General features: G+C 46.5%; 1 protein-coding gene across 4 annotated transcripts in view; it reads right to left on the minus strand.

Moving 5' to 3' along the window:
- The window catches only part of glra1 (glycine receptor, alpha 1), a 98,816-nt gene that overhangs the window by 49,904 nt on the left and 36,642 nt on the right, over positions 1-12,270 (minus strand). For 2 of the 4 annotated variants that reach the window (XM_030145415.1, XM_030145414.1), the window contains exon 4: positions 785-823. The exons of the other annotated variants lie outside the window; for them this stretch is intronic. In XM_030145415.1, the coding sequence (XP_030001275.1) occupies positions 785-823 (39 nt within the window). The remainder of the gene's footprint in view (positions 1-784; positions 824-12,270) is intronic. 4 annotated transcript variants of the gene reach the window in all.

A 12,270-nucleotide genomic window follows, 5' to 3' on the forward strand; every position in this document is an offset into this window, starting at 1 on the left:
CTGCTGGTTTTCCTCGGTGTTAAACCAACCCTCGTATCTATATTAGTGTTATATTATATATTAGTGTTCTTTACATTAGTGCTCTATACATTAGTGTTATATACATTAGTGTTATATACATTAGTGTTATATACATTGGTGTTCTTTACATTAGTGTTATACATTGGTGTTATATCCATTGGAGCTGGTGTTGTTCCTTGGTGTTAAACCCACCCTTGTATTTATATTAGTGTTATATATTACTGTTCTTTACATTAGTGTTATATACATTAGTGTTCTTAACATTAGTGTTATATACATTGGTGTTCTTTACATTAGTGTTATACATTGGTGTTATATCCATTGGAGCTGCTGCTGTTCCTCAGTGTTAACCCCCCCTCGTATCTATATTAGTGTTATACATTAATGTTCTATACATTAGTGTTCTTTACATTAGTGTTATATCCACTGGGGTTGGTGCTTTTCCTCGGTGTTAAACCCCTCGTCCCCCTGAACATTCCCTGTTTTCCACTGATGAAACAGAAGGAAAATGTCGGCGTGGCCTCTAAATCCTGCTGACGTTTCACTGGTGGGTTTTTGCTTAATTGCGTCCGTCACCAAACGTTCCAAACAGTCGAATGTGAAGCGTCTGATTGACATGAGCTCCAACACCACATGACAACAACACCAGCTGAGGTTCAGAGTGAAAGCATGGGCATGAGCACTGGGTCAGGGAAGAACAGAAGAAGAAGGAGGAGGAGGAGGAGGACAGCAGAGGAACAAAGGGAGAAGAAAAGGAAAGTACCTTTCTTGTGAGTAGCTTCATTTTTGGAGCCTTTGGGGTCTAATAAAAAAAAGATCAGAATTAAACACAGCAGATTCCAACAACACGTCACCAACTCTACACGTTGTTTGTCCTCGTTAAGGAAAACAACCGCTTCGTCTATCAAGGAGCGAACAAGACAGCAAGGCCGGACTGTGTATGTGTGGCACTGCACTGGCACTGCCAACACTGAGCAGGGGGGGCAGGGGGGCCAGTGTATGGGGGGGCAAGGGGGGGGGGGGGCAACATACTGAAGGCAATAGCAGGAAGGGGGGATGCACGAACGAGTGTGTAGAGGAACAGTCTTACTGCCATACTGCAGCGGGCAGGAGGAGGAGGAGGAGGAGGAGGAGGAGGAGGAGGAGGAGGAGGAGGAGGAGGCGATGCACTGATGAAGAGGAGGAAGTAGGGGTGCAATGCAGTTCTGTCAGAGGAGCTCAAGTAAGACTAGCACAATGCACTAGAGGAGATGCAGGAGGCCAGAGAGAGGAGGAGGAGGAGGAGGAGAAGGGGGGGGAGAATGCAAAGACTACATGTCAAACTGGTTTTTGGGTTTGTGATTCATTTGGCCTTCGAGGAAATGACACTTTTCATGGTTTTATTGGTTTATTGTGTCTTTTCTTTTTCCAACAGGTTGTGGTGAAATGTTTATTCCAGAAGGACTGGGCCGACTCCCACATCTACAGGGGCTCCTTTAGAACCACGTTCTCCACACGGGTTCTGTGTCCCTCAGTGTTGTTTCCAGAGAACCCACAGGGACGGAGAACCCAGCCTCACGTCAGAAATGAACCTCAAACGTTCTCTGTTCATTTAAAGTCAGGGAGCTGAAACACAGCTGGACTTCATCTAAAGGACTGCAGATCAGGTCCACTGGTCCACATGTACTGGTCCTAGACCCTATGGTCCACGTGTCCTGATCCTAGATCCTCTGGTCCACATGTCAGATCTTAGACCCTCTGGTCTACAGGTACTGATCCTAGACCCTCTGGTTCACATGTCCTGGTCCTAGACCTGCCGGTCCACTGGTACTGATCCTAGACCCTCTGGTCCACTGGTACTGATCCTAGACCCTCTGGTCCACATGTCCTGGTCCTAGACCCTCTGGTCCACATATCCTGGTCCTAGACCCTCTGGTCCACTGGTACTGATCCTAGACCCTCTGGTCCACATGTCCTGGTCCTAGACCCTCTGGTCCACATGTCCTGGTCCTAGACCCTCTGGTCCACATGTCCTGGTCTTTCTTCTGACTGGGACTCATCATAAAACCACTGATGTAGAAAAACAGTACAAACTTTTACTACTAACCCTTTATCAGTGAAGTGACTATATTTGGTCATTTCCTCCAACATTTATTCTGGTCCAATGGTGTGCCTCATGTTGGATTTTACTGAACATGTTTAAGTTGTAAATATTGAATATGTGTTTTTGTCTGTTTCTGTCCCGTTTCGATCAGCTGCTGCTGGGATGTTTTACAGCAGGAGGAGGGAGCCTGTTGTCATGGCAACTGAGGAGGACGTAGAAGACGACGTCCAATGACAGGCTAAAGCTGAACTGTTGAACGTCACAGTATTTCAATGAGTGTCCAATAAAGGCTTCACCTGTAGATGAAGTCAAAGACCCCGAATATGAACACTTCAACATGTTCAGATTTGGGTTTTGGATCCCAGAGCTCCTATTGGTCTGAACTGAGTCAGCTGACAGTGGAGGCTGACCCGGGTCCGCCTCTATGAACTGTCTGACCCGGATCTGCCTCTACAGACCGTCTGACCCGGGTCCACATCTACGGACCGTCTGACCCGGGTCTGCCTCTACGGACCAGCTGACCCTGGTCTGTTTTTATGGACTGTCAGGTCCGCCTCTACAGACCATCTGTCCCACATCTGAACACCTGGTTCTGGTCTGTCCCACATCTGAACACTTAGTCCTGGTTCTCCTGGTCCTGCCCTGTCCCACATCTGAACACCTGGTCCTGGTCCTGGTCCTGGTCTGTCTCACATCTGAACACCTGGTCCTGGTCCACCTGGTCCTGGTCCTGGTCTGTTTGTGCATGAGCCGGCCCCGCCTCCTGTCGGTGCGTCGGCCTCCATCAGGTCTTTTACACTCAGTCTGAACCTGGTTAATTAAAGGTGTGATTGGCCTGTAATAGAGCGGCGTTCCGGTCCTGACAAACGGATTATCCTCGGATCAGTGGACAGAGACGCCGCCGCAAGAAGCAGTCAAACACAAAAGGACCGAGTATTTAGAGGTTTGGTGAAGTTTAACGAAGGTTTTGGAGACTAATGCAGGGATTGATCTGACATTCAGGGAAACAATTGTCATCCAAACATCCTTTAGATTTTCTGTTGAATATTTTTGGTTTATTGGTTCTTTTTCAGCAGTTGCACTTTTTTTTTTTTTTTTTTAACTAAAGGTGGAAATAGTTCATTTCTTTGACCTGATTTTGACCAGAAAACCCTGACATTTCTGTCACATTTAAGGCATATGTTGAGTTTTATGATGTTCTACCAACTGTTTCCAAACAGATGAACCTGAAACCTCATCACAGCAAAAGTCCTGTTTACATGTTTTCTTCTGTTCAACATGTTTGGTTCTGGTTCTTGCACTGGACCGGGTTCTGAATCAGACCATGTTAGCTTAGATGAACCCATATAATCCAGGACACATCTTTAAAGTCTGTGAACACAGTTCCATCTACACTGTCTGACCACCTCCTGAATCTGAACCCTCACTAGATTCCACCACATGGGTTTCATTGACACCACGTCTCGAGCTGAACCAGTCTAGAACTGACCCATCTAGACCTGACCCATCTAGAACTGACCCAGTCTGATTCAACTACAAACATCAATAAATGTCTGTCCTGTTTCTGGGTTAGAAACAGACATGGGTCAGAACCGTTTCCATTCATTTCTTGGTCCTCCTGCTTTTTTCTAACTCTTGTTGTGTTTCCGTTGACCTTGTCGTCCTGCTGCTGATGTTTCAGTCTGTATTTGTGTGTTTGTTGAATATTTCTGCTGTTTTATCTGTTTTTATTTGTGTGTTTGTTGACTATTTCTGCTGTTTTTTTTAGGACGAAGACATGACGCTCCTTCTGAACAGATTCCCTTGAATAACAGACGATAAAAGCCTGTTTCAGGTCAGTGGAAGCAGATGGTCGTTGGGTCTGAATAATGTCCTGGACGTCCCTCTGGGGTTGGACATGACAGTAGACTTTTCCAATATTTCATTCACTGTTTTTCACTTCTGCATTCAAACTTGAACCTCTTTATGTTTGAGTCATTATTTACCACAAGAGGAAATAATCTGAATGAATTAATTTGTGTCCAATCATCTTAAATATTCCTAAATATTCTCCTATTTTTATGCCAAAACCGACACCTGGGAAACTACATGACAATAAAACTAAAGCCATCCCAGAACACAGGTACAGGTCATCCATTTATGTGCAGGAGGTCATGAATGTGAAGTTTCAGTTTCAGAAATGAAAAAGAAGACTACAAATGTGGAGGTTTGGTCCCAGGAAGAAGCCACATTTATGCAAATAAATATTTCCATCACGAACGGAGCCACGAGTTAGTGGAAATATTTTCACCTGATGCAGGAAATAGAGTATGAGCTGAAGCTTTTGGGCTTTTTCTCATCTTTCTATGACGACGAACCCATGATGACGTGGAGGTATTTATAGTAAAGCGAGTGAAGGCAGTTCAGGCTCATTAAACTGCTTTAATTAACAGCTTCGTCATGACTTTAGCCTTAACATAGACCTTTCATTTCTACTTTTGGAAGAGTCCATGTTTCATTCATCTGCCCCCCCCCCCCCCCCCCGTCCACTGTTCAATATTCCTCTCTGTGCTGCCCTTGCCTCCTCCTCCATCCACTCGACGCTGAAGCCAGATCAATATTTTTGTCATAACTCAGGGGAGAGTCACCTCTGCGACAACATTCCAATTCCTGGCTCTGGGCAGTTATGGCCCCATTCAGATTCCTGGCTCTGGGCAGTTATGGCCCCATTCAGATTCCTGGCTCTGGGCAGTTATGGCCCCATTCAGATTCCCTGGCTTGGAAAAGGAGACGGCCATTACCTCCAATACTGAGACAACAACAAGATTCTCCTCTGGGCAAGGATGTCCCCTCACGATTTATGTATGTGTGGATGTGCATCGGTGGAAAAAAAAGAAGTAGCTCCAGGAAAAAAAAAAAAAAAAAAAAAACAGCAGCAGCAGCAGCAGGAGGAGGAGGAGGGAGTAGATAGGAGGCTTCATATCTCAGCTGCTTATTCATGTCTGCTGAAAGTGTGATATATACCGAAGCAGGAGTGAAGCCCCCTGGGAACTGTGTTAGCATCAATACTCGCTGCTAAGCTAGTGGAAAACACACTGTTTATGTGCAGCCTGAGACCCTGGGCTGCACTTCTGCCATCTGGAGGGGCCTCCCATCTCCTGGCCTAAGCAAATCCCTGGGAGTCTGTTAGCAGGAGCTCCTTCCTTCAGTCCTACCTCCACCATGAGCCTTTCTACGCCCCCCAACCCCCCCAACCATTCCTCCATCCCACACTCATTACCTTACGCCCACTAATCCCATTAAGTAGCCATTAAACAAGTGCTGATAACAACAAATGAACGTCAGGCTCCGACAGCTAATAACGAGGAGGAGGAGGAGGAGGTGCAAGAGGAGGGGAAGGAGGTACAACAGCTAATAACTACAGTCCCACCATGGTACGAGGAGGTGCAAGAGGAAGGTAAGGAGGTACAACAGCTAATAATCAGTGTGTTTTTTTTATTCTTTTACTCTGATCATAAGCATCTTTAATTCGTTTACTCTGATCGTCAGTGTGTTTTCATTCTTCATTTACTCTCATCATCAGTGTTATTTGGAGCAGACAGGGGGTAGGAGCTTTGCCAAAGTGACCATGGGAGCAGGGTGAAATAAAAGGATTGAATCCAAACCGACACACTGGTAAAGAGCTGCCACTGAAAACCTGCTGGAGTCAGGGGTTAGCGATGCGTTCAGGGTCTGTTCAGACACAGTTTGGGTTAGCGATGCGTTCAGTGTCTTTTCAGACACAGTTTGGGTTAGCGATGTGTTCAGGGTCTGTTCAGACAAAGTTTGGGTTAGCGATGCATTCAGGGTCTGTTCAGACAAAGTTTGGGTTAGCGATGCGTTCAGGGTCTGTTCACACACAGTTTGGGTTAGCGATGTGTTCAGGGTCTGTTCAGACAGTTTGGGTTAGCAATGTGTTCAGGGTCTTTACAGACACAGTTTGGGTTAGCGATACGTTCGGTGTCTTTTCAGACACAGTTTGGGTTAGCGATGCATTCAGGGTCTGTTCAGACAAAGTTTGGGTTAGCAATGCATTCAGGGTCTGTTCAGACACAGTTTAGGTTAGCGATGCGTTCAAGGTCTGTTTAGACACAGTTTGGGTTAGCGATGCGTTCAGGGTCTGTTCAAAGTTTGGGTTAGTCATGCGTTCAGGGTCTGTTCACACACAGTTTGGATTAGCGATGCATTCAGGGTCTGTTCAGACAGTTTGGGTTAGCGATGTGTTGAGGGTCTTTTCAGACACAGTTTGGGTTAGCGACGTGTTCAGGGTCTGTTTAGACACAGTTTGGGTTAGCGATGCATTCAGGGTCTGTTCACACACAGTTTGGGTTAGTGATGCATTCAGGGTCTGTTCAGACACAGTTTGGGTTAGCGATGCGTTCAGTGTCTTTTCAGACACAGTTTGGGTTAGCGATGTGTCCAGGGTCTGTTCAGACAAAGTTTGGGTTAGCGATGCATTCAGGGTCTGTTCAGACAAAGTTTGGGTTAGCGATGCGTTCAGGGTCTGTTCACACACAGTTTGGGTTAGCGATGCATTCAGGGTCTGTTCAGACAGTTTGGGTTAGCAATGTGTTCAGGGTCTTTACAGACACAGTTTGGGTTAGCGATACGTTCGGTGTCTTTTCAGACACAGTTTGGGTTAGCGATGCATTCAGGGTCTGTTCAGACAAAGTTTGGGTTAGCAATGCATTCAGGGTCTGTTCAGACACAGTTTAGGTTAGCGATGCGTTCAGGGTCTGTTTAGACACAGTTTGGGTTAGCGATGCGTTCAGGGTCTGTTCAAAGTTTGGGTTAGTCATGCGTTCAGGGTCTGTTCACACACAGTTTGGATTAGCGATGCATTCAGGGTCTGTTCAGACAGTTTGGGTTAGCGATGTGTTGAGGGTCTTTTCAGACACAGTTTGGGTTAGCGATGCGTTCAGGGTCTGTTTAGACACAGTTTGGGTTAGCGATGCGTTCAGGGTCTGTTTAGACACAGTTTGGGTTAGCGATGCATTCAGGGTCTGTTCACACACAGTTTGGGTTAGTGATGCATTCAGGGTCTGTTCAGACAAAGTTTGGGTTAGCGATGTGTTCAGGGTCTTTACAGACACAGTTTGGGTTAGCGATGCGTTCAGGGTCTGTTCAGACAAAGTTTGGGTTAGCGATGTGTTCAGGGTCTAGTCAGACACAGTTTGGTTTAGCGATGTGTTCAGGGTCTGTTCAGACACAGTTTAAGTTAGCAATGCGTTCAGGGTCTGTTCAGACAAAGTTTGGGTTAGCGATGCATTCAGGGTCTAGTCAGACACAGTTTGGTTTAGCGATGTGTTCAGGGTCTGTTCAGACACAGTTTAGGTTAGCAATGCGTTCAGGGTCTGTTCAGACACAGTTTGAGTTAGCAATGCGTTCAGGTTCTGTTCAGACAAAGTTTGGGTTAGCGATGCGTTCAGGGTCTAGTCAGACACAGTTTGGGTTAGCGATGCCTTCAGGTTCTGTTCAGACAAAGTTTGGGTTAGCGATGCGTTCAGGGTCTAGTCAGACACAGTTTGGTTTAGCAATGCGTTCAGGGTCTGTTCAGACACAGTTTAGGGTAGCGATGCATTCAGGGTCTTTTCAGACACAGTTTGGGCTAGCGATGTGTTCAGGTTCTGTTCAGACACAGTTTGGGTTAGCAATGCTTTCAGGGTTTTTTCAGACACAGTTTAGGGTAGCGATGCATTCAGGGTCTTTTCAGACACAGTTTGGGCTAGCGATGTGTTCAGGTTCTGTTCAGACACAGTTTGGGTTAGTGATGCGTTCAGGTTCTGTTCAGACACAGTTTGGGTTTGACTGTAGGTGTGTGTGGTGGTGTATTTAAGTACCAGAGGCAGTAGCAGTGATATCTGGTGGAGCTTTAAGACATCAGCTCACCGACGGTACGGGTTCGTCCTTGCTCCTGCTCAGCTCAGCGGTGGCGAAGGACAAGGTTACGGGGGGGGGGCACGCATCAGAGTCCATTAATCATGTCTGAACACACACTAAGAAAAAATAGGTGAAGATACAAACACAAACAGAGCATTCAGCCTCCGCCCATGTCCAACCACTCATTTATCTGCAGAGGACACCACAGGGACACCACAGGGACACCACAGGGACACCATGGGGACACCAATGGGACACCACTGGGACACCATGGGGACACCACAAGGACTCTAAAGGGATACCACGGGGACACCACAGGGATACCACGGGGACACCACAGGGATACCACGGGGACACCGCAGGGACACCACAGGGACACCACAGGGACACCACGGGGACACCACAGGGACACCAATGGGACACCACGGGGACACCAATGGGACACCACAAGGACTCCAAAGGGATACCACGGGGACACCACAGGGATACCACGGGGACACCACAGGGACACTACAGGGACACCACTGGGACACCATGGGGACACCAATGGGACACCACGTGGACACCACAGGGACACCAATGGGACACCACGGGGACACCACAGGGACACCACAAGGACTCCAAAGGGATACCACGGGGACACCACAGGGACACCACGGTGACACCACAGGGACAACACAGAGACACCACAGGGACAACACAGGGACACCACGGGGACACCACAGGGACACCACAGGGATACCATGGGGACACCACGGTGACACCACAGGGACAACACGGGAGACACCACGGGGACACCACATGGACACCATGAGGACACCACAGGGATACCATGGGGACACCACAGGGACAACACAGGGACACTACGGGGACACCACGCGTGTGCTACAGGGATGCCACGGGGACAACCCTAACCCTAACCCAATCTGCATATTTAACACTGAGGCCTTTTACACCGCCACATAAACCCAATACCTGTTATTGATCTCATCATTGTATTAATCAGAGCCGATGCCTTCATCATCTTCATCCTTAAACTCTGGACAGACGGACAATCTAACGTCCTCCGACTGTCTTCAACGCTTTCATTCTATTACTCCATTGTTCTTTGTTTTGGTTCTTTGTTCTTTGGTTTCAGTCCAGTGACGTTGAACCTTCCTGTTCTTGTCGTCTCCGTTCTTTTTTTCCCACTTGTTCAGATGGAACTGAACTAAATAAACTAAATAAACCAGATGAACCTGTTTACGTGAACACATGGACGGCTGGGACTAACCCTGGTGTTTAATCTGATTGATTCTAATCAGATTACTGCTCATATCTGATCAAACAGATCCGATTACACTGTTTATATGATCAATAATAATCAGATATTGTTCAGAGGATAAATGTAAAGGGGGTCAGTGTGATCCAGGTCCATCTGGAGACCTACATCTGAACCTACATGAAACCATGGGGTCTAAAACGGTGCTCTGAGGGATCCCATTATTAATAGAATCAAAGACAGACTTAAGATCAATAATCATCTGATACCTCCACAGTATCTGATCAGATACTGATCAGATGTAAAGGAGGCCAATGAAATGAATGCGAAGAGTCGACTTTTGGGTAGAATCTGATGGACGAAAGAACAAGAAACAACAGAAAGAAGGAAAGAAGAAGAGGGACGAGGGAGGGGACGAGGACGGAGGAGCTGAAGTCATGGATTATAAATGGCACATCCTGAATGTGTCAGGAGCGTTTTCCCGCCTCCGTCTCCGATGGAGGAACCCGTTAAATCAATGGGAAGTCTTGGTCCAGGCCTGGACCCACTCAGGATCATGTCCTCATGGACGGACCCGTTCTCAGCTCCAGGCTCTGCTCCTGTCCCCTCCATGGTCCTGGTCCTGGACCAGTCCAACTGTTCAACTGTCCAACAGGCCAACAGCCCACATGTCCACCAGCCCAACAGTCCAACAGGCTAACTGTCCAACTGTCCAACAGTCCAACTGTCCAACAGTCAAACACCCCAACTGTCCAACAGTCCAACTGTCCAACAGTCCTACTATAATAATAGGTTCTAGACCCGCTGGTTTTATGGTCCAGTCCTGCAGAACAGGTTCTAGACCTGCTGGTTTTATGGTCCAGTCCTGGAGAACCGGTTCTTCTAGACCCACTGGTTCTATTTTGAAGGTTTAGTTGAATGAGGTTTTTCCTCCAGTTAATGGATCGTTTACTGAAAAAGGTGTGAATGTGACGTTTAAACACCAACGTCCCAGTCGGTAAAGACAGGGCAACAGTCAGCTGATATCGACAACAACAGCCGGTGATGAACCTCTGCTTCAGTTTCCTGAAGCTTCAACCTTATAGAACCCACACCCATAAAACCGACAGATGTGGAACCCAGACTGAGCACAAGGATCTGCGTTGACAGTCACACTAAAACCTGAAGGAACGACACAGAACGAAGAAAACAAGCTCCGCCTTCAGCCTCCAGAGTCTGAACTGATGCAAACAGAGGGCGGGGGTACAGAGTCTGAACTGGTGCAAACAGAGGGCGGGGCTACAGAGTCTGAACTGGTGCAAACAGAGGGCGGGGCTACAGAGTCTGAACTGGTGCAAACAGAGGGCGGGGCTACAGAATGACATCTACCTGAACTGGTCACGAGTCCAAAATGATCCCATATATGATCCACCTTCATTCAAATGTACACAGAACTATTCCTTCTGATCCTTCTCATCATTTTAAAGCCAGTAGTTGGCTTTTGTCACGTTGGTGTTTTGAAGTGACCATATTTGGACATAAGGGTTGGAGCTGCAGGAGCTAACGCTCAATGCTAGCTTAGTGCTACAGTGTTCCGCAGTCTGTCTGGGAACATTCGTTTTATGAACCTTTTCAACTCTGGTCCATTAGTTTGCATCATTTCACTGTAACTCAAAGCGGTGGATTAGCATCAACAGGAGACGCTTCCTTCAAATAAAACCCAGTTCTGATCCGAAAACAGGACAGATAAAAGGACATTCATCATCATCTCTTCAAAATGTTCCTTTATTTTTTTTCTTTGTGTCGTTCAGTGAGTTTTACTGGTAGATATAGGCCGTATAATGTTGGATCTGCTTAGTGTTAGCTTAGCGCTGTTAGCTTAACGTTGCAGAGTTTGTCTTATTGGTCAGTTTTATTAAATTATTCATGACATATGCTGGTCTGAATAAAACCAAGACGACTGGTCATGTGGCGAGTCCTGAAAATCCATATCTGCTCTGAGTTAGCGCTACTGTAGCTAATGTAGCATTAGCTCCCATGGATTACTCCAGGTGGATATTAACTTCTTATAAAATCATCCATTTCCTCCAGAGGTCAAACTAATGGAAGTAACTACAGACTGAGTTAGCGCTAGTGTAGCTAATGTAGCATTAGCTCCAGTGGCGGTTGCTTGTCTTTCATACAGGGGAAGCTCATTGTCGGCTTACATCAAAAAAATTGTCAGGTTATTTAAACGTAAATTCGGCCCTGTTCCTTTTTCAGAAAATGCTCAGTGACCTTATCGTACCAAATAGGCGTCTTTTCCAGGGACTTGATAGTTAGTTCACTCCGACCTACCCAACAGTATGACTGATTTAACTATCTACAAAACGATATTAAACTCAAACAAGAAATAGTTAAATTATGTAACTGAAACAAGAAAATGTTGAAATTACGTTAAATTGAAACAAGGACGAACAATGAGTGTGTTTTATTACAGTGCAAGAAATGAACAAGTAATTTCGCAGTGGTTTCTCCCTCGATTTCACAGCAGAATGTGTGACGGTATTAAACTGAACTGTGTCAGTGAAGGAGGAGATCTCAAAATAGCTGTCAATCAAACGGGATTCGGCCTTTCGACCGATCCTCCAATCAGCACGTGGAAGCCCAGCCGAGCTCCGCCCACAGCTCCATTCACCCCCACAGACGCCGAGTGTCCGGGGGGCGGGACAACATTGTGGCATTTATCCAATTACCGTCCAGTTTTGAGGCAATGAAAAAAACTGTTCCACTCAGTCCCATTGAAGTGCATGGACGCTGAGCGTCTACGGACAAATGCACTGAGCAGAGATGGAGGAGAAAACAGAGACACGGGAATGGAGGAGAAGTGAACAACATCGAGTCCACTGATTTGTGATAAAGTTGATTCTGAACGAACTCGTCTGTGAGATGAACGTGTTCTAACACATTTGTAGTCAATGAAATGTCAACACAACTGAACATAATTGACCATTTAATTTGAGTCATTTTAGGAGAAGCTGAGCTTCCA

This window comes from Sphaeramia orbicularis, chromosome 10 (genome assembly GCF_902148855.1).
Source record: "Sphaeramia orbicularis chromosome 10, fSphaOr1.1, whole genome shotgun sequence".
NCBI classification, from domain to species: Eukaryota; Metazoa; Chordata; class Actinopteri; order Kurtiformes; family Apogonidae; genus Sphaeramia; species Sphaeramia orbicularis.